Source organism: Staurois parvus, unplaced genomic scaffold, assembly GCF_062004578.1.
Source record: "Staurois parvus isolate SC_StPar_1 unplaced genomic scaffold, SC_StPar_1.0 ptg000151l, whole genome shotgun sequence".
Classification (NCBI taxonomy): Eukaryota; Metazoa; Chordata; class Amphibia; order Anura; family Ranidae; genus Staurois; species Staurois parvus.
The window spans coordinates 16,409,959-16,431,677 of NW_028317947.1; the positions used below are offsets into that span (position 1 = coordinate 16,409,959).

General features: G+C 40.6%; 1 protein-coding gene across 1 annotated transcript in view; it reads left to right on the plus strand.

The window, feature by feature from the left end:
* SLC4A1 (solute carrier family 4 member 1 (Diego blood group)) overlaps window positions 1–21,096 on the plus strand; it is an 85,858-nt gene extending 64,762 nt beyond the window's left edge. The window contains exons 14-20 of the mRNA XM_089674513.1: window positions 1,849–2,016; window positions 2,425–2,514; window positions 3,599–3,774; window positions 5,095–5,336; window positions 14,544–14,713; window positions 15,399–15,572; window positions 18,778–21,096. Of these exons, the coding sequence (XP_089530639.1) occupies window positions 1,849–2,016; window positions 2,425–2,514; window positions 3,599–3,774; window positions 5,095–5,336; window positions 14,544–14,713; window positions 15,399–15,572; window positions 18,778–18,858 (1,101 nt within the window). The 3' untranslated portion in view covers window positions 18,859–21,096. The remainder of the gene's footprint in view (window positions 1–1,848; window positions 2,017–2,424; window positions 2,515–3,598; window positions 3,775–5,094; window positions 5,337–14,543; window positions 14,714–15,398; window positions 15,573–18,777) is intronic.
* The last annotated feature ends 623 nt before the right edge of the window (window positions 21,097–21,719 follow it).

The following is a 21,719-nucleotide window of genomic DNA, read 5'->3' on the forward strand; positions in this document are numbered from 1 at the left end:
TTGCTGGGGTCATTCCTAACCTCAAAAGAAGGACATATGGTGCTGTTTCTGCTTCTTGGGAATATACAGTCAGGTCCATAAATATTGGGACATCGACACAATTCTAACATTTTTGGCTCTATACACCACCACAATGGATTTGAAATTAAACGAACAAGATGTGCTTTAACTGCAGACTGTCAGCTTTAATTTGAGGGTATTTACATCCAAATCAGGTGAACGGTGTAGGAATTACAACAGTTTGCATATGTGCCTCCCACTTGTTAAGGGACCAAAAGTAATGGGACAGAATAATAATCATAAATCAAACTTTCACTTTTTAATACTTGGTTACAAATCCTTTGCAGTCAATTACAGCCTGATGTCTGGAATGCATAGACATGACCAGACGCTGGGTTTCATCCCTGGTTATGCTCTGCCCGGCCTCTACTACACCTGTCATCAGTTCCTGCTTGTTCTTGGGGCATTTTCCCTTCAGTTTTGTCTTCAGCAAGTGAAATGCATGCTCAATCAGATTCAGGTCAGGTGATTGACTTGGCCATTGCATAACATTCCACTTCTTTCCCTTAAAAAACTCTTTGGTTGCTTTTGCAGTATGCTTTAGGTCATTGTCCATCTGCACTGTGAAGCGGCATCCAATGAGTTCTGAAACATTTGGCTGAATATCAGCAGATAATATTGCCCGAAACACTTCAGAATTCATCCTGCTGCTTTTGTCAGAAGTCACATCAATAAATACAAGAGAACCAGTTCCGTTGGCAGCCATACATGCCCACGCCATGACACTACCACCACCATGCTTCACTGATGAGGTGGTATGCTTAGGATCATGAGCAGTTCCTTTCCTTCTCCATACTCTTCTCTTCCCATCACTCTGGTACAAGTTGATCTTAGTCTCATCTGTCCATAGGATGTTGTTCCAGAACTGTGAAGGCTTTTTTAGATGTCGTTTGGCAAACTCTAATCTGGCCTTCCTGTTTTTGAGGCTCACCAATGGTTTCCATCTTGTGGTGAACCCTCTGTATTCACTCCGGTGAAGTCTTCTCTTGATTGTTGACTTTGACACACATACACCTACCTCCTGGAGAGTGTTCTTGATCTGGCCAACTGTTGTGAAGGGTGTTTTCTTCACCAGGGAAAGAATTCTTCAGTCATCCACCACAGTTTTCTGTGGTCGTCCGGGTCTTTTGGTGTTGCTGAGCTCACTGGTGCGTTCCTTCTTTTTAAGAATGTTCCAAACAGTTGTTTTGGCCACGCCTAATGTTTTTGCTATCTCTCTGATGGGTTTGTTTTGTTTTTTTCAGCCTAATGATGGCTTGCTTCACTGATAGTGACAGCTCTTTGGATCTCATCTTGAGAGTTGACAGCAACAGATTCCAAATGCAAATAGCACACTTGAAATGAACTCTGGACCTTTTATCTGCTCATTGTAATTGGGATAATGAGGGAATAACACACACCTGGCCATGGAACAGCTGAGAAGCCAATTGTCCCATTACTTTTGGTCCCTTAACATGTGGGAGGCACATATGCAAACTGTTGTAATTCCTACACCGTTCACCTGATTTGGATGTAAATACCCTCAAATTAAAGCTGACAGTCTGCAGTTAAAACACATCTTGTTCGTTTCATTTCAAATCCATTGCGGTGGTGTATAGAGCCAAAAATGTTAGAATTGTGTCGATGTCCCAATATTTATGGACCTGACTGTAGTACCAGTTTGTATAGTGTACTGGATCCCACTAAATAGGAAACAGGTCGAATTTGCATAAGCATTTTACACAATATTATACATTTGTTTTTAAATGACTAATTAGGTAAATGACTAATTTTCCATTTCTTACACAGATCTTCATAGCACATCCGCTCATAGGGTCCTATAATGTATCCGTAGTGTTTTTACCAGACCATCCCCAACCAAACACAGCTCTGCTCTCTCTCGTTCTCATGGCTGGAGCCTTCTTTATTGCCTACTTCCTGCGTCAGTTCAAGAACAGTAGCTTCTTCCCTGGCAAGGTAAGGATGGTCCTTAAATATTAAGTCATCGAACCACTCAAAAAGGCCACTCAAAACTGGTATTTCATTGTTGTGTTTATGCCAAGTACTAGCAATAACAATTAAAATAAACTAATAAATAAATATTCGGTTCATGTATGGAACCATTATCCATCAAGGTTAAAAAAAAACAGAATACTTAGACTGGTTCTTCGTCCCACTGTTACTCAATTCTTGGGATATCCAAGAGCTCCAAAAATTTAGAACTGGTTTTCACAATCAGAAGACCCCCCACTTTCATGAACTTGAAGTTCCAGCTGCCTCAATCATCTACTTGATAGCAGGCTATGCTTTGAATAGAATTGTGATTATATCTCATTGGGTTGTATTGTATCTATCAGCAAATTAACCAAAATGTTTCTCTTTCAGCTCCGTCGTATCATTGGAGACTTTGGTGTCCCTATTGCCATTCTTGTCATGGTGTCAATTGATTTCTTTATTAAGGATACATACACAAAGGTGAGCCTGTTTCCAGTTAATGTGGTGTAATATAATGCCATATGTTCAGATTGTAGGAATGTTCATTTATAAAGTGATCTGGATGCATGTACATACAGTGAAGGAAATACGTATTTGATCCCCTGCTGATTTTGAATGTTTGCCCACTCACAAAGAAATAATCAGTCTAAAAATCAAATGGTAGGTGTATTATAACACAGAGACAGAATAGCAGCAAAAAATTTAAAAGAAATGCATGTCTAACAAAGGATGCACTGATTTGCATGTTCATGAGGGAAGTAAGTATTTGATTCCCTTCACAAAACATGACTTAGTACTTGGTGGCAAATCCCTTGTTGGCAATCACAGAGGTCAGATGTTTCCTGTAGTTGGCCACCAGGTTTGCACACATCTCAGGAGGGATTTTGGCCCACTCCTCTTGGCAGATCCTCTCCAAGTCATTACGGTTTGGTGGCTGACCTTTGGTAACTCGAACTTTCAGCTCCCTCCATAGATTTTCAATTGGATTAAGGTCTGCAGACTGGTTAGACCACTCCAAGACCTTAATGTGCTTCTTCTTGAGCCACTCCTTTGTTGCCTTGGCCTTGTATTTTGGGTTATTGTCATGCTTGAACACCCATCCACGACCTATTGTCTGTTTCTTTGTGAGTGGGCAAACATTCAAAATCAGCAGGGGATCAAATACTTATTTTCTTCACTGTACATTGAAGAGAAACTAAATGATGGTTGTATGCAATACATATTTTGAGATACTATAACAGTATTATTATTTTTTATATGACTTTCACTTTCATAAAAGATGGACATTACATATTTATGTTATTGTGTTAAACAAAGAGATTTTAAATTAAGCCACACCAGGAGTTCATTGTTCAATTTGACTTGCTGCAGCTTCTAATGCATTGTGAAACATTCACAGTGTGCAGCAAAATCAGAGCAGATATGCACGTAAAAATGTGCAAAACGTAAGGTACCGCTGGAGTTCAGATTTCACTCCAAGCCGTTTAGAAAATTTGAGCTTATGCCTATTTTCACATGCATGTTCTGATATAAAAATTATAATCTATATTCCCTGTGTTTCCAGAAACTGTCTCTTCCCAAGGGTCTTAGTGTTTCCCGACCTCAAGATCGAGACTGGTTCATCTCACCATTGGGACTAAACACTACCATTAATCCTTTCCCTATCTGGATGATGTTTGCCTCTATAGTCCCTGCCTTGCTTGTCTTCATCCTCATCTTCATGGAATCTCAAATTACCACGTAAGAATCTAGCAGATCTTGCAGCCAGGTTCTAAAGATGGAAATAGACCTCATGTTGTGGCTTTGCTGCCTGACAGCCCAATCCTAACTCAAAACTAACAAAATGCAACAAAAAATGAACACTTTCCTTTTAGATACTTTTTGCAGCAGCAGAATGAGAACTATTGCCATCAAATTAGAGTCCTTATTTGTCCATGTCCACCTCATCTATCAGCTGATGATCTGTGATGATGTGTGGCAGTTGAAGGACGTATATGGAACAAGTCATTTGAAGAACCATCTGCTGCCAATTATAGAAGGTGAAACACCTTGGTGACATAGTGTGGTGGAGTAGCTATACCCTACTTCATATTCCTCATACTAGTCTTGGGGTAGCGAAGGTCACCAAGTCACTGTCTTTGATGTAGTGAGCATGATATAAATTGGGGTATGGCCAATTCTTCAAACACATGGGTGTTTTTCTTCATCATGACATAGGCACTTTAGGGTACCCTTTGGTGTTAGATATCCATTACAAGATCCTGGCAACCTGGGAAGGTTTGGCTGAAGATATTGTCTATGGTCATTCTACATAACATACAATATATATAAAGGAAAAGGACTAATAAACATATCTGAGTAAAAACTAAAGGTGGCTGCTCCAGTTTGTGCCTCCATGCAATGGATAGAAATTTGGAATAGTACTAGCATATAATTTCTTCATTGCTCTGCAAAATTTCTCAACTATTAACCTCTTAAGGCCATAATTGTCTTAGGACATCCTTTTGGTGAACATTAAAGCAATTTAAACTAAACCTGCCCAACAACAGGCACCACAGGTTTGGACGATATCTGTGATGGGCCCCTTGTTCCCTGGTTTTACTTAGTTACTAAGGCCTTACATTACCTAATGTTGTGCTAAGCCTCACCCCAGAGATAGGATCCACCCAACTATTATTCCATCTTTTTTATGGCCACTGTGAAATTCTCATTTGACAGGAGAAGGCAAGTTGGTAAGACTTAGCTTAGGGAGCAGGATCTAGTCCCACACCTGACAAAGTTAACTTCCTATTATTACAAAAGTATAACCAGGATCAGAAAGATGCACCAAAGACACTTTTCAACAATGGTAATAGCAGGTACCCAGTATTACCTGTTTCAAGAAAGGACTTTTATTTAAAATCTTTAAGATGGTAGACCATTTTTCTTTAACTTGGCCACATCATTTGGAAGTTTCAGCAGCATATGGTCAGCCTTACAACAGCAATAAATATATATACAGTATAGTGTGTTTATTTCCCCCTCTAAAGCAGGTGCCTGATCTTTCTATCTGTCCTGCAGGCTCATCGTCAGTAAACCAGAGAGGAAAGCAGTGAAGGGCTCTGGATTCCACTTGGATCTCTTGCTGATTGTGGGAATGGGTGGTGTATGTGCCCTCTTTGGATTACCTTGGCTCAGCGCCACAACAGTGCGTACAGTCAGCCATGCCAACGCTCTCACCATCATGTCAAAAGGAGAAAAGCCTCAGATAGAGCGTGTTATCGAACAAAGGGTCAGTGGACTGCTGGTGGCTCTTCTTGTGGGTAAGTATATTCAATGTGTATCAAATATTGTCTTGGCTAGCAGGTGGATAACAGGGTGGTCTTGGTTTAGTGAGTGTAGACTAGTTGTTGGAGTGTGGTAAACACTGAAGCTTGGAACTACCAACGGTTATGTCATGTTCATGAAGAATAGCAGAGGACTTTATCAGCACGTTGACTGCAAGGGTTGTTCCTATACAGCCCAATAATTACTTTCTGTAGACTTCAAGCATTGCTTGTCATCTTTTGGCCCTAGTAAGTATTAACAAAACAAGCAGGTCCCAACCCATCTTCTGCTACAAAGTAAGTACATTGATGATGTTCGAACTTTAAAGCTGTTCTAAAGGCATTTTGTAATTAAAGTAATAAACATGGTATTCCCACCTCTGTTCAATGGTTTTGCAGAGAGTGTCCCCAGCCGCTGATCTTGGCTCCTCCTCTTCTGTGTGTCTTCCTTTAGCAAAAGGCTTGCTGTTGGGACATACATGTGAGCTTGCACCCAAGCTGGGCTGTGTGCATCTATAGGCAAACACAGTGCAGCTCGGCTCCATCCCTGCTCCCTCTTTACATCATTTGATTGACAGCAGCAGGAGCCAATGACTCTTGCTGCTCTCAGCAAAGCTTGTGAGAGCATAGAGAGGGTAGAGAAGACTGGCAGCCGGGCATAGAGCTGGATCGATATAGGAGTCAAGTAAGTGTTGGGGGAGATCAGTAAGTGGCAAAACATTTTTACCTTAATGTAGGGAATGCATTAAAATTACCTTTAGAACCACTTTAAGTTATTGATGCTTATTAGTACTTGAAATGTATTTTATCAATGCTGTGCTGATACTGTCCCAAACATATATTGGGTACAAAAGCCGGCTCATGTTGGGAGCCACACTTTGTTCTTTTCATCTGAGTTTATGGAAATATAAAGTCTGTTTATATGGATACTTCGAATATAGTTTGATATCAAAAAAGAACTTGGTAACATTTAGCTGGTTTGAGCTACCAGGACACCGGAAGGGTGCATGTGTGCACATTTATCAGCATCAGACAAGAATCACAATGGTCCCAGCACTTATGCAACTCTTGTGTGAATGAGCAGATATATTCCCATCCCTTGTCCTTGGGGAGAAATGTACTCATCTGGAACACTATTTCAATCTTTGGGGCCCTCTCATATCTTGTACTACTGCTACCACTCCACTGCAGATCTTGTCATATGTAACAGCTGAGCTTGGCCCCATCCCCTAGAGCAGTGGTTCTCAACCTGTGGGTCGCGACCCTTTTGGGGGTCGAACAACCCTTTCACAGGGGTCACCTAAGACCTTCGGAAAACACATATTTCCAGTGTGTAAAGAGCAGCTACTGTGTAGAAAGCAGCTGCTGTGTTGAAAGCAGCAGTATTGGAGGTAAAACGACACTTCATGAATTATAATTACTGGGTAAATAATTTTATGGTTGGAGGCAGGGGCGGACTGACCATTTGGAAACTCAGGCACTGCCTGAGGGCCCGGGGTCAGTGGGGGGCCCCATGAGATGCCCCTGGTACCTTTTTTCATAGGCTTTTTTGAGTTTGGGCAAGGACACAGCGGCCCCATGATCCCCTATTGCCCCCTGGTTGGGGGTCACCACAACATAAGGAACTGTATTAAAGGGTTGCGGCATTAGGAAGGTTGAGAACCACTGACCTAGAGCCTCCTAGACCTTTCTATTTGTGATTGAGGCCATCTATTACTTGTAGAAATAATGGGGAAACCTTGGGGTGGGAAGAAGGCCTTGAGAGTTACATATAACTTCAGCTGTCTGTTTGTCTGGATCTACATTTTGACAATTAGTTTTACAGGTTATCTCTGCTTAGAAAAAATATGTGAAATATATTTTAAAAATATTCTTCCCAAATATATTGCCATATATTTGAAATACTACAATTTTGTCCATATTCAATATATATATATACATACGTACGTACGTACGTACATACATACATACATACATACACACACATATATATATATATATATATATATATATATATATATACACATACATACACATACATACAAATATACACACTGCATGTTGAAATGCGTTATTATTACAAAATATTTTTAAAAATACATTTCAAATATACTGTATGTCTTTAATAATACATATCTACATTTTTGGAATGCATTTACAAGTATATGTTAAAATATCTTTTTTATATGTTATGTGTATATATATATATATATACAGTCAGGTCCATAAATATTGGGACATCGACACAATTCTAACATTTTTGGCTCTATACACCACCACAATGGATTTGAAATGAAACAAACAAGATGTGCTTTAACTGCAGACTGTCAGCTTTAATTTGAGGGTATTTACATCCAAATCAGGTGAACAGTGTAGGAATGACAACACTTTGCATATGTGCCTCCCACTTGACAAGGGACCAAAAGTAATGGGACAAAATAATAATCATAAATCAAACTTTCACTTTTTAATACTTGGTTACAAATCCTTTGCAGTCAATTACAGCCTGAAGTGTGGAACGCATAGACATCAGCAGACGCTGGGTTTCATCCCTGGTGATGCTCTGCCAGGCCTCTACTGCAACTGTCTTCAGTTCCTGCTTGTTCTTGGGGCATTTTCCCTTCAGTTTTGTCTTCAGCAAGTGAAATGCTCAATCGGATTCAGGTCAGGTGACTGACTTGGCCATTGCATAACATTCCACTTCTTTCCCATAAAAAACTCTTTGGTTGCTTTTGCAGTATGCTTTGGGTCATTGTCCATCTGCACTGTGAAGCGGCGTCCAATGAGTTCTGAAGCATTTGGCTGAATATGAGTAGATAATATTGCCCGAAACACTTCAGAATTCATCCTGCTGCTTTTGTCAGCAGTCACATCATCAATAAATACAAGAGAACCAGTTCCATTGGCAGCCATACATGCCCACGCCATGACACTACCACCACTATGCTTCACTGATGAGGTGGTATGCTTAGGATCATGAGCAGTTCCTTTCCTTCTCCATACTCTTCTCTTCCCATCACTCTGGTACAAGTTGATCTTGGTCTCATCTGTCCATAGGATGTTGTTCCAGAACTGTGAAGGCTTTTTTACATGTCGTTTGGCAAACTCTAATCTGGCCTTCCTGTTTTTGAGGCTCACCAATGGTTTACATCTTGTGGTGAACCCTCTGTATTCACTCTGGTGAAGTCTTCTCTTGATTGTTGACTTTGACACACATACACCTACCTCCTGGAGAGTGTTCTTGATCTGGCCAACTGTTGTGAAGGGTGTTTTCTTCACCAGGGAAAGAATTCTTTGGTCATCCACCACAGTTGTTTTCCGTGGTCTTCCAGGTTTTTTGGTGTTGCTGAGCTCACCGGTGCGTTCCTTCTTTTTAAGAATGTTCCAAACAGTTGTTTTGGCCATGCCTAATGTTTTTGCTATCTCTCTGATGGGTTTGTTTTGTTTTTTCAGCCTAATGATGGCTTGTTTCACTGATAGTGACAGCTCTTTGGATCTCATCTTGAGAGTTGACAGCAACAGATTCCAAATGCAAATAGCACACTTGAAATGAACTCTGGACCTTTTATCTGCTCATTGTAATTGGGATAATGAGGGAATAACACACACCTGGCCATGGAACATCTGATAAGCCAATTGTCCCATTACTTTTGGTCCCTTAAAAAGTGAGAGGCACTTATGCAAACTGTTGTAATTCCTACACCGTTCACCTAATTTGGATGTCAATACCCTCAAATTAAAGCTGACAGTCTGCAGTTAAAGCACATCTTGTTTGTTTCATTTCAAATCCATTGTGGTGGTGTATGAAGCCAAAAATGTTAGAATTGTGTTGATGTCCCAATATTTATGGACCTGACTGTATATATATATATATATATATATATATATATATAATTGAATATGGCCAAAATTGTAGTATTTCAAATATATGGCAATATATTTGGGAAGAATATTTTTTAAATATATATTTTTCTTCCATATGGGGGGTTTACTCTTATTTTATCTTTATTTTAATTACAGCGCTTTTAATATCAAATTAATTATCAAAGTGATGTTTTAAATAACTGTATCAGGGTAATTCTAAGAGACATCTGCATCGAAGAATTTGGTGGACTTGTAGTTTTGTTCTAATGTGTGTGCAAGATGGTGTACATGTATATTTAATCAGAATGCATGCATTGCCCTCCTCTGACTGTCATAAACCACGTTCTGCCTGGAGCTACAGTGACCTCTCACTCCTTCCTTTCTGACAAAGACTATAAAACAAGACAGGATGAAGTTCACCTTGAGGGTGTACAGATTTATAGGAAACACAAAATAGAAACTGGGTCATAAATAGATGTAAACTACACACAATGGGATGTGAACAGGCAAGGACCTAGATGCAGAGAAGCATGGAGAATAGTATGTGCCAACATTTTATAATACTTTTTGTCACTAGTCCCACTATTCTTGGAGGAACATGAATCACTATATAACTAATCATAATGACTGGAAAAAAAATTATTTCAATGCAGCAGGCAAAGGTCCAACAATTCCAGGAACCAGGAGTGTCTCACTGCTGTATTATTATTATTATAATTATTATTATTTATTTATTTTTTTACAATATGTAGTATGCAGTAGGAAATGTAATTCCCCCTACTGAGCCCCAGAGAAGCCAGAGATGTAAATCCAGGAACTCCAAAACCTCTTTGGGGCCCAGTCTAAGATTGCTTTCATATTGCTAGTGAAACCTTACACTTCCATAACTGTGAGCATAAACCCCTTCTCTCACATCAAACCCAATGAAAGTGCTTTGCTGGCCAATAATGACATTTTGATTGGTCTATAGCCAGCACATGAGCAGGACATAGCATCAGGATGGGGTTTAGGTCCAAAATGAAGGCCTCATTAAAAAACTATAAGCAATATCACATGGATGTTTTTCTTGTCAAATCAGTAGTCACTTTTTTATATTGTTTTTCAGAATGGATGACAGGTTCACTTCAATATGAAGTTGTGGCCAGGCTATGGATATTTACACATTTTAACGAGGAGTAATTGAGCTTTAAAACAAACCCTCACTTACCTTTGTAGCTGCGGGCACTTTGAAGCAATTCATCCTCAAAGTTCACAGTAGGAGCACCGAAGTTCTTCCCTCAGCAGCTTAGCTCCCAGTGCTGACCCCCCCAGCAGCGATTCGTTAAATCAGTTTTCTCTCCCAGCACAGACTTAGCAGCTCAGCTTCCCCTAGTCCCCCTCCCATCCGATGGGGGAACAGGGAACGTTGAACTGCTGAGAAAACTATGACTTCAGTGCTCCTGATGTGAACTTTGAATCGCTCCACAGTGTCTGCAGCTACCGAGGTCAATGTGGGTTTGTTTTAAAGTTTGTTTGCTGCATGTCAAAGTGTATGTAAATGCTAATGCAAGTACACATGGGGGAATATTGGCCGAAATCAGGCATTACAGAAGAAATTGGGCGACTCTCAGCCAGTGTGTACAGATGCCTGTTCGACAGGCTTCCATTGAACGAACATGCTTGAAAATCATCAGCCAATGGCTGCGAGCGCTAACCAGTGTGTTCCGGCGGGGGGCAGTCCCCCTGTCAGAATACAATAGCACAGGGGGGAGATCGCTGTACTAACATCTCTTGTTCTGTTAGTGCAGCGATCTGTCAGTTTTATTTTTTTTGTTCAGCCCGATCAGGTGAACGAAATAAAAACGTATAGTGTGCCCTAGGCTTCAAAATGAATTTCTTTTATTTGCTTCATTTTGATCTGGTCATTATACCATTCAAATCATCTTGTTATACCTGTTTGATAAGTGCAAAAAGTACATGCTAGTGCTGCCAGAGATCCTTGTCAGCTGATAAACTTCTGTGTTCTCTGCTTGTGCTGCATTTTTATCAGATACATAGTAAGGTTGAAAAATTACGCAAGGATTCCAAGCAATCTCTCAAGACTACTACCAGGGGCGGACTGACAACTCATGGGGCCCCCAGGCAATAGGGGATCATGGGGCCCCTGTGTCCTTGCCCAAACTCAAAAAAGCCTATGAAAAAGGTACCAAGGGCATATCATGGGTCCCCCTACTGACCCCGGGCCCTCGGGCAGTGCCCGAGTTTCCAAATAGTCAGTCCGCCCCTGACTACTACTACTCCTCATGAGAAGGAGTGTGCTCTGTAATCCTTTTTTTAGGGTGCTCCTCACAGTATGGTGTGTAAGTGTTGTCACCCTAGAACAGGAAGGCACCACATTTAAGGACTGGTAAGCTGTAGAATATTACATTTCTGTTGATCAGTTTAGGTACATGTTAACATTTATATACTTGAACGTCCTGAGCCTGGACACAGGTTTGAATAAAACACAGATAACAGACTGTTTATCTCAATAGATTTTAGATAGGTACACTAGCTCAAATGAAACAAGTTTCCATGGCTCTCATAGTAATCTACAGCCGGCAATAGATGGAGCGATTTATAAAAGATATAGGGTCTCGGATTAAAAATCCCATTTCAGTCTTTGCAGATGACACCAAGCTGTGCAGTGGAATAACGTCCTTACAGGATGTCTTCAACTTACAAGCCGACCTCAATGCTCTGTGTAATTGGGCAACTATGTGGCAAATGAGGTGTAATCAGGGGTGGACTGACCATTCGGGTACTCGGGCACTGCTCGAGGGCCCGGGGTCAGTAGGGGGCCCCATGAGATGCCCCTGGTACCTTTTATAGGCTTTTTTGGGTGTGGTTTGAGTGTGGACGAGGACTCAGGGGCCCCATGATCCCCTATTGCCCGGGGGCCCCATGAGTTGTCAGTCCGCCCCTGGGTGTAATGTTGATAAATGTAAGGTTCTGCACTTGGGGGCTAAGAATATGCATGCGTCATACATACTAGGGGGGGTACAACTGGGGGAATCAATGGTGGAGAAGGATCTGGGGGTTCTGGTAGATCACAAGCTTAATAATAACATGCAATCCCAAGCTGCGGGTTCTAAAGCGAGCAAAATCCTCTCTTGTATTAAAAGAGGTATAGACTCCAGACAGAGAGATATCATTTCCCCCGGTACAAATCATTAGTAAGACCTCATCTGGAATATGCAGTTCAGTTTTGGGCACCAATTCACAAAAAGAACATTGGGGAACTGGAAAAAGTGCAGAGAAGGACAACCAAACTGATAAGAGGCATGGAGGAGCTCAGCTATGAGGAAAGATTAGAGGAACTGAATTTATTCCCTCTTGAGAAGAGGAAACTAAGGGGGGATATGATCTCCATGTATAATACATAAGGGGGGGTATGATCAACATGTATAATACATAAGGGGGGATATGATCTCCATGTATAATACATAAGGGGGATATGATCTCCATGTATAATACATAAGGGGGGATATGATCTCCATGTATAATACATAAGGGGAGATATGATCTCCATGTATAATACATAAGGGGGGATATGATCTCCATGTATAATACATAAGGGGGGGATATGATCACCATGTATAATACATAAGGGGGGGATATGATCTCCATGTATAATACATAAGGGGGGGATATGATCTCCATGTATAAAACATAAGGGGGGGATATGATCTCCATGTATAATACATAAGGGGGATATGATCTCCATGTATAATACATAAGGGGGGATATGATCTCCATGTATAATACATAAGGGGGGATATGATCTCCATGTATAATACATAAGGGGGGATATGATCTCCATGTATAATACATAAGGGGGGATATGATCACCATGTATAATACATAAGGGGGGATATGATCTCCATGTATAATACATAAGGGGGGATATGATCTCCATGTATAATACATAAGGGGGGGATATGATCTCCATGTATAATACATAAGGGGGGATATGATCTCCATGTATAATACATAAGGGGGGATATGATCTCCATGTATAATACATAAGGGGGGATATGATCTCCATGTATAATACATAAGGGGGGATATGATCACCATGTATAATACATAAGGGGGGATATGATCTCCATGTATAATACATAAGGGGGATATGATCTCCATGTATAATACATAAGGGGGATATGATCTCCATGTATAATACATAAGGGGGGATATGATCTCCATGTATAATACATAAGGGGGATATGATCTCCATGTATAATACATAAGGGAGGATATGATCTCCATGTATAATACATAAGGGGGGATATGATCTCCATGTATAATACATAAGGGAGGATATGATCTCCATGTATAATACATAAGGGGGGATATGATCTCCATGTATAATACATAAGGGGGGATATGATCTCCATGTATAATACATAAGGGGGGATATGATCACCATGTATAATACATAAGGGGGGATATGATCTCCATGTATAATACATCAGTGGTTCATATAGTGAACTCGGTGTAGAGTTATTCACCCTGAGGTCATCACAGAGGACAAGGGGGTACTCTTTACGTCTGGAGGAAAATAAATTTAATCTCCAAACACGGAAAGGTTTCTTCACTGTGAGAGCTGTGAAAATGTGGAATAGACTCCCTCAAGAGTTGGTTCTGGCCAGCTCAGTGGATTGCTTTAAAAAAGGTCTGGATTATTTCCTAGATACACAGAATATAACTGGATACTAACATTTGAAGGTAAAGTTGATCCAGGGAATATTTGATTGCCTCTCGGGGGATCAAGAAGGAATTTTTTTTTCCTGCAGGAGCAAATTGCATCGTGCTTTGCTGTTTTTTTTTGCCTTCCTCTGGATCAACTGTGGGTGTAGGATTATAACTTTTTTTTTTTTTATGGTTGAACTGGATGGACTTTTGTCTTTTTTCAGCCAGACTAAGTATGTAACTATGATTTTCTTTCCTGCAATTGTGTTGCCTGTGTTGTCAACACAGTCAGTGAGGAAATCCCTCCCGCGGAGCTATTGTGCTCTCCCCATGGTAGGGTGGGGGGAGCCGTCCCTACCAGGAGAACACAGTACTTAATTCTAGTGGCTATAATAGCCACTGGCAATAATCTCATGTAAAATCTGACAGGCTGCTTGTACTAAAGTTGATCAATTGATCAACTTGGGTACATCCAACCTGCCCATACACTCTTCTAATTTCGGCTGGTCCCTGCTGAACTGGCCAAGATTTGAACTGTCAATGGCCGGCTTAAGGATTTCTATACATACTTGCCCAATACTTGTCTTTACATTTTAATGTATTCAACTGCAATCTTCCCTTTCCTTGCAGGTCTCTCAATCTTAATGGAACCAGTTCTGTCCCTCATCCCATTGGCCGTTCTTTTTGGTATCTTCCTGTACATGGGTGTCACCTCTCTGAGTGGAATACAGCTGTTTGACCGGATCTTGCTTACTCTAAAGCCTCCTAAATATCACCCAAAGGAGTCCTATGTCACTAGGGTAAGAACTGACAGGGATTGATAGGGAAATAGGGCAGTTATGATGGAAAGGAGAATAGTTAATGTAGAATAATGATGCTAAGCACAATGAAAAAGTTGAATATTAAACTCGTAATGGTAATGAGAAATAATAAAAGATTAGGTAAAAACAGTACAATAAAAAGAAAATATAGATATAAAGGGCAGTTACAAAACATTTTTAGCTAATTGGATTATGTTTTCAAAATTCATTCAGCAAAATTTCAAAAAGTTCAACCTTTCATCATGAGAAAGCCATCCTTTAGCTTTCATCAAATGGCATTACCTTCCCAAAATGAGAGGCTGTAGCAGGGGGCTAATGTGTGATAGACATTTGTGAACACAGCCAAGACTGTACAGGATTTAAAAAAAAGGGTCTTCTCTGAGCTAGGATCTCAGTCCAGAAAGTAGTCGTAGACCTTGAATGATGCCTACACAAAGATGGATCAACCCTTCCAGAAAGAAAAGCAGATGAAGGCATTGTCAGGGGGGAGTATTGTGATCTCTAAGATCAGCAAATACCTGCAAATGTTAAAATTACATTTTACGTAGCATACATATACATGGGATGAAAAGAAAATATTTGTGATGCCAGGTTTGTTTTAATGCTTGGCTGTAGGTTCCATTACTGAAAGTGAATATTGCCTATTGTTGACTTTTTCCTCTAGGTAAAGACTTGGCGCATGCACGTCTTCACTCTGATCCAGATGATCTGCCTGGTGGGGCTGTTTGCAGTAATGTTAACCCCTGCCTCTCTGGCTTTGCCCTTCCTCCTCATCCTCACCGTGCCACTCCGCAAATTCCTTCTTCCCAAAATCTTTAGCAGCCTGGAACTCAAGTGTGTAAGTATTTCTGAAAACTCTTGTAAGCTTCTTGGTTGTTTGAGACCCAATGCTTTGCACAAATAATACTGAATACAAGAGCAGGACTAAAACCTTATGGGCTGGGGCGGACTGACAACTCATGGAGCCCCCGGGCAATGGGGGATCATGGGGCCCCTGTGTCCTTGCCCACACTCAAAGCACACCCAAAAAAGCCTATAAAAGGTACCAGGGGCATTTCATTGGGCCCCATACTGACCCTGGGCAGTGCTTGAGTGCTCGAATGGTCAGTCCGCCCCTGCTTATGGGGCTATTGGATTGCTACAAAGTCCAGAAAAATAGGGTGCCTTGCATAGACTCGCTGTGTAATAGTACAGTATATTTTAAATCAGTGCTTCTTAACCTTGGTGAGACCAGGGCACGGTAAAATCTTCCTAACCCTTCCATGCCTCAACAGTAAATAAAAGATTTATACTCATGTAGAATTCAAATATATGTTTAAAATGCATAAAAATGGGGAGTAACCAGTAAAAAATAATTTAAATAGACACAATTACAAAAATTAGAATAGCTGCTCAAATAACTGGTGTCAGTGGGATAGTGACCCTCAGGGAAGAATACTCTTTAAAATCAGTGGTGCCAGTGGGATAGTGACCCTCAGGGATGAATAGTCCTTCAGACCACTGGTGTCAGTGGGATAGTGGGCCCCAGGGATAAATAGTCCTTCAAATCAGTGGTGTCAGTGAGATAGTGGGCCCCAGGGATATATAGTCCTTCAAATCATTGGTGTAAGTGGGATAGTGGTCCCCAGGGATTAATAGTCCTTCCAATTACTGGTGTCAGTTGGATAGTGGGCCCCATGGAAGAATAATTCTTCAAATCATTGGTGTCAGTGGGATAGTGACCCCCTAGGGAAGAATAGTCCTTCAGATCATTGGCATCATTGTGATAATGGGCCCCAAGGATAAATAGTACTTCAAATCCTTGATGTCAGTGGAATAGTAACCCCCTGGGAAGAATAGTCCTTCAAATAAGTAGTGTGAGTGGGATAGTGAGCCCCAAAGATAAATAGTCCTTTAAATCACTGGTGAGAGTGGAATAGTGAGCCCCAGGGAAGAATAGTCCTTCAAATCATTGGTTTCAGTGGAATTGTGAGCCCCAAGGAAGAATAGTCCTTCAAATTATTAGTGTCAGTGGGATAGTGACCCCTACGGAAGAACAGTCTTTCAAATCATTGGCATCAGTGGAATAGTGGGCCCCAAGGATAAATAGTCCTTCAAATCACTGGTGTCAGTGTAATAATGGGCCCCAGGGAATCAAAGTCCTTCAAATCATTGGTGTCAGTGGGATAGTGAATTGTAGGGAAAGATAGTTCTTCAGGTTATTGGTGTCAATGGGATAGTGGGCCCCAAGGATAAATAGTCATTCAAATCATTGGTGTCAGTGGGATAGTGGATTGTAGAGAAGAATAGTTCTTCAGGTTATTGGTGTCAATAGGATAGTGGGCCCCAAGGATAAATAGTCATTCAAATCATTGGTGTCAGTGGGATAGTGGGCCCCAGGGAAAAATAGTCCTTGAAATCACCGGTGTCAGGGGATAGTGGGACCCAAAGACAAATAGTTCTTCAAATCATTGGTGTCAGTGGGCTAGTGAACCTCAGGGAAGAATAGTCCTTCAAATCATTGGTGTCAGTGAGATAGTGGGCCATAGGGGCAGGGGGCTGGCTGAGAACCACTGTTCTAAATCAGTAGCATTTCCCACCATATTCATCAAAGCAAAATATACCTCTACTATTGTTGTAGTTGTATTGACTGTTGACAAATGAACCACTTTAACCAGATAGGTGGTATGTACCACAAGTGGTATGTGTGAGTGATTGGGGGGGGGGGTTTAAATAAAGAGATACACATATACAGATGGGATCTTATGAAGAATCCCTCAGAATCTCTGTTTACGGTTGAGAAAATCATTTATAGGTGAATCAAGAGATCAGCAGGTAATCTTTTATATCTTATGGAACTTCTTTACCTGGAGCACTGAGGTTGTATTCCAATGTCTACATATGTGTTTTTTTTCTCTGTTTTTCACCCTCATCTACCCCATGAGGCCATAGCACACTATCAATGTTGTAGAAGCTACAAATCTCTGTGCTTGTTTTCTCTGGAGATTTGTAGCTGGCTACTAAGCTACAAAATGTCTCGTGTGATATGGGCCTAAGCCCCAATGAATTAGAGGAACCTGCTGCTTTAGCAACAATGACACATAAGCAATCTGGTCACTGGTGGCAAATTCTAATGAGCTTGGGTTTGGTCTGAACCCAAGTTCAGTAGAACCCAGACGGAAGCTGCCATTGCCAAGCCAATCAGCTGTGACCAGGACATTCCCCTCCCTGCAGCTGCATGTACACAAAAAGACGGTGATCTTCACGACAACCTTAGTCTAGTATGGCCACATTACCACATAGTATTTGATCAATGACTTTGACCCAATAGGGCCATGTGGATCATCCCCACCTCCTTATGTATGTGCAGCTGCAGGGAATCCTCTGCCTTGCAGCCCATTGGCCCGGTACTGACAGCTGATGTCCAGATTTGGTCGAATTTGGGTTTGGACCAAACCTGGAGGTTAAGTCAAGCTTATCCCAAGTGGCAAATCATCAGCTCAACCATTTATTTGGCATCACTTCCTCACTGGCCAAAATGTTACAGAGCCTGTTGAGGAAGTATCAATAGAGTGGCCTCTTGTTGCTTTGGCCACCAAGGGAATGATGGAATGGTCTCTTAGGTTTGTCAGTGTGACCACGGCCAAAGTCTCCAAAGCAAAAATAGACTGTTTAGTCGAGGGAAGGACTAAAGAGTATCTGTCATTTTGCCCATTTAAGTCATGATGCATTCCATAACATGGTACTGACCAGGGGCGGACTGACAACTCATGGGGCCCCTGGGCAATAGGGGATCATGGGGCCCCTGTGTCCTTGGCCAAACTCAAAAAAGCCTATGAAAAAGGTACCAGGGGCATCTCATGGGGCCCCCTACTAACCCCGGGCCCTCGGGCAGTGCCCGAGTTTCCAAATGGTCAGTCCGCCCCTGGTAATGACTTGTATGTGCCAAACACAAGGCAGATTTTACGTATCCTGAGATCATCATGCAATGCAAAGAGACCTGGACCCTGTATAATATCACGATGCCCTTCTCATTTAACAATCTCCATTTTACTCTTTTTCAGTTGGACGCTGATGACGCCTCTGTCATTTTAGAAGAAGAAAATGGTCAAGATGTCTACCACGAAGTTCAAATGCCTGTTTAAAGTCTCTATAGCCATCTTGAAATCTATATGTAACACTGCCAAAAGAGTTTAAAAAAACAAAAAAAAACGCATTATGCTAAAAGTTTATATTCAAAGCCAGTAAACAACATGGTATTAGGAAGCAATGAATTTTAAATCAATGCAAACTAGAACATTTCTGGATTCTGAAAGTTTTTATATATATATTTTTATTATTTGTTGTGTGCTCACAGCACTATCTTTCCAACATAATCCAGAAAAAAAGTATTTTTACATTTTAAAACATTTTTTCTGTGTGTTTTACCATAGAAAACCTCTATTGATTTAGTTAATAACGCTCCATAATGTCTACCTTTTCAGCTTATTATTTTGGTGCTCAGCCCTAATTTTTTTTAAACTATCTGCTTTGCTTTAAAAAAAAAAAAAAAAAAAAAAGAGAAAAAGGAAAAAGACAAAATCTGTAAATATTCTTTTAATATAATATATTTAGATAGAAATAAATAATATATTTTACAGTCTAAGTTTGAAATACATGTTGATGTATTTGTATCCGATTTAATAAATTAAAAATTGAAATGTCTAGATGCTTGATAGGAAAAACTGCCATTTTTTTCTTAAATTGGCCAATCAAGTTACTGTCTGATTGTACACTCTAGTAATTTTATGTTTATATAGGCAAGAACTAAAATATCTAAAGTCCAATCGAACTGTTTAATTGACATATTACTTTCCAGTTACATTGGAACAAAAGGTGTGCAAAGGCTTACAGTTGGTTTTGTTTAGAAAGCAGCCACATCCTGAATAGAGAAGCCTGTCCCTTGACAGCATGCTGCACAGAAGGATCCTCAGACTCAGAGTGGGAGCAGTGGTCTCTCTGCAGAGATCTGACACAGTCCCTACCAGGGGCGGACTGACCATTTGGAAACTCGGGCACTGCCCGAGGGCCCGGAGTCAGTAGGTGGCCCCATGAGATGCCCCTGGTACCTTTTTCATAGGCCTTTTTGAGTGTGGGCAAGGACACAGGGGCCTCATGATCCCCTATTGCCCAGGGGCCCCATGAGTTGTCAGTCCGTCCCTGGTCCCTACTGAGTCAGAGCTCTGCAATCAGCAAAGCTTACATTCCTGCTTAAGGGACATCAGACCTCTGCAGAGAGACCACAGCTTCCACACTAAGAATAACTCTCCTTCTCGCCGCATCATGCTGGCAGGGGATAGGATTTTCCACTCAGGCTGTGGTTGCTTTCTAAAGGAAATAAACTGTAACGCATTGCACACCTTTAGTTTTGACACACCTGGGATGTACTCAGCAGATTGAAACTGAAAGATCAACTGAAATTTAAAGGGTAATTTCAACTTTAAATAAAAGAAGAAAAGGTGGAATTAATCCCAAATATCCTGGCCACCACTCCGGACCCCAATGCACATAGATGCCTAGTGCTTACGGTGTAGTGGTCCATAAATATACTGCAATTCCCAGCCCTTGAGTGAGTATCCATCATAAGGTTTGCAATGGGAAGTTCTCATTGGTGGGCACCGATTCAAGTAAATCTGAGGCTTCTTCTACCATTAAGGTGTCCCTGAAGAAAAAAGTGCTTCCTATTGGTCAGCATGGTCACATGATCCAAGATCACCAATGAGTACTTGCTATTGTGAGCGAGTTGAAGGATACTCCTTCCAGGGGTGGGTATTGTGGTGTATTGACCACTACATCTGCAACACAGGGCACCATGGCCGCTATGCACAACTGGGTCTGGGGTGGAGGCCAGGATAGTTGGAGTAGGTTCGCCTTTTCAATTTTTGTGAATAGGTGAAAAATTGAATTAAATTACATTGAGACCTGGGATCATAATGATGTGCCTGGCTTTGCAATCTACTTTGACATAACACCAACTTTTCCAATTTAACTAATCACTGTTTCATACAACCTCATTCACTTTTATTAAACGTTAGCTATTAGATGTTAGTAAAAAATCTAAACCGAATAAATTGTTCAATCAGATTGCAGCACATTTGATAAGGCAAATCTCTGTTATAGATAAGTTCTTTTGAAGTTTCAACATCTTGAAATATTAAAAGTTTTCAAAAAATGTTATATTTAAATAAATTGAATTTTTTTTTTTGTAATATTTGGTTTTACTTTATTTTTGAAAAACAAGTGTTAATATGGCAATGTGATGCTTTGCTAACCTGAATGTTTTAAAGATCGATAATGGATTATTTTATACAAAGAATAAAAGAACTTTTGAAAATGTGTAGAAATGTTCTCTGTATGGAAAAAATGTCAAACAACACAATTATTTTTTGAGGGGGGGGCGATTCCTGATACCGGCGACCACAAAAAAATCAGTTCAAATTTTTGCTCATATTTGAAAGATTTCTCTTGAATTGCCAACTGTAAAATTTACAATTAGACATTGGATCAAAACTATGGTTGTTTCCAAAAAAAATTCTACTGTTGTTAATTTTTTTGGCCTGCATTCTGTGAAATGATCAGCTAAAATAGTTTGTATGTATTTATTCATTAACTATTATACCGGAGAGAACAATTGGAGGACAGAGATCCAGTGTTGTCACCCTATAACAGGAAGGGTCACCATTTATTATTTTTTTATTAACTATTATACCGCATAGGCTACAACCCCATTGAAAAATTAAAACAATTCCAACCTTTTCAATGGCTTCCTTTTCAATCTGACCAAGAAAATACGTTGTGTGTGATATCAAAATGGCTACATACAAGGACAATGGACATCACAGTCATCTGTAGTCTCTTTTGGGCAATGTACTGTATGTGATGGGGTGACAACGCAGGAGAACAATTGGAGGACAGAGATCCAGTGTTGTCACCCTATAACAGGAAGGGTCACCATTTATTATTTATT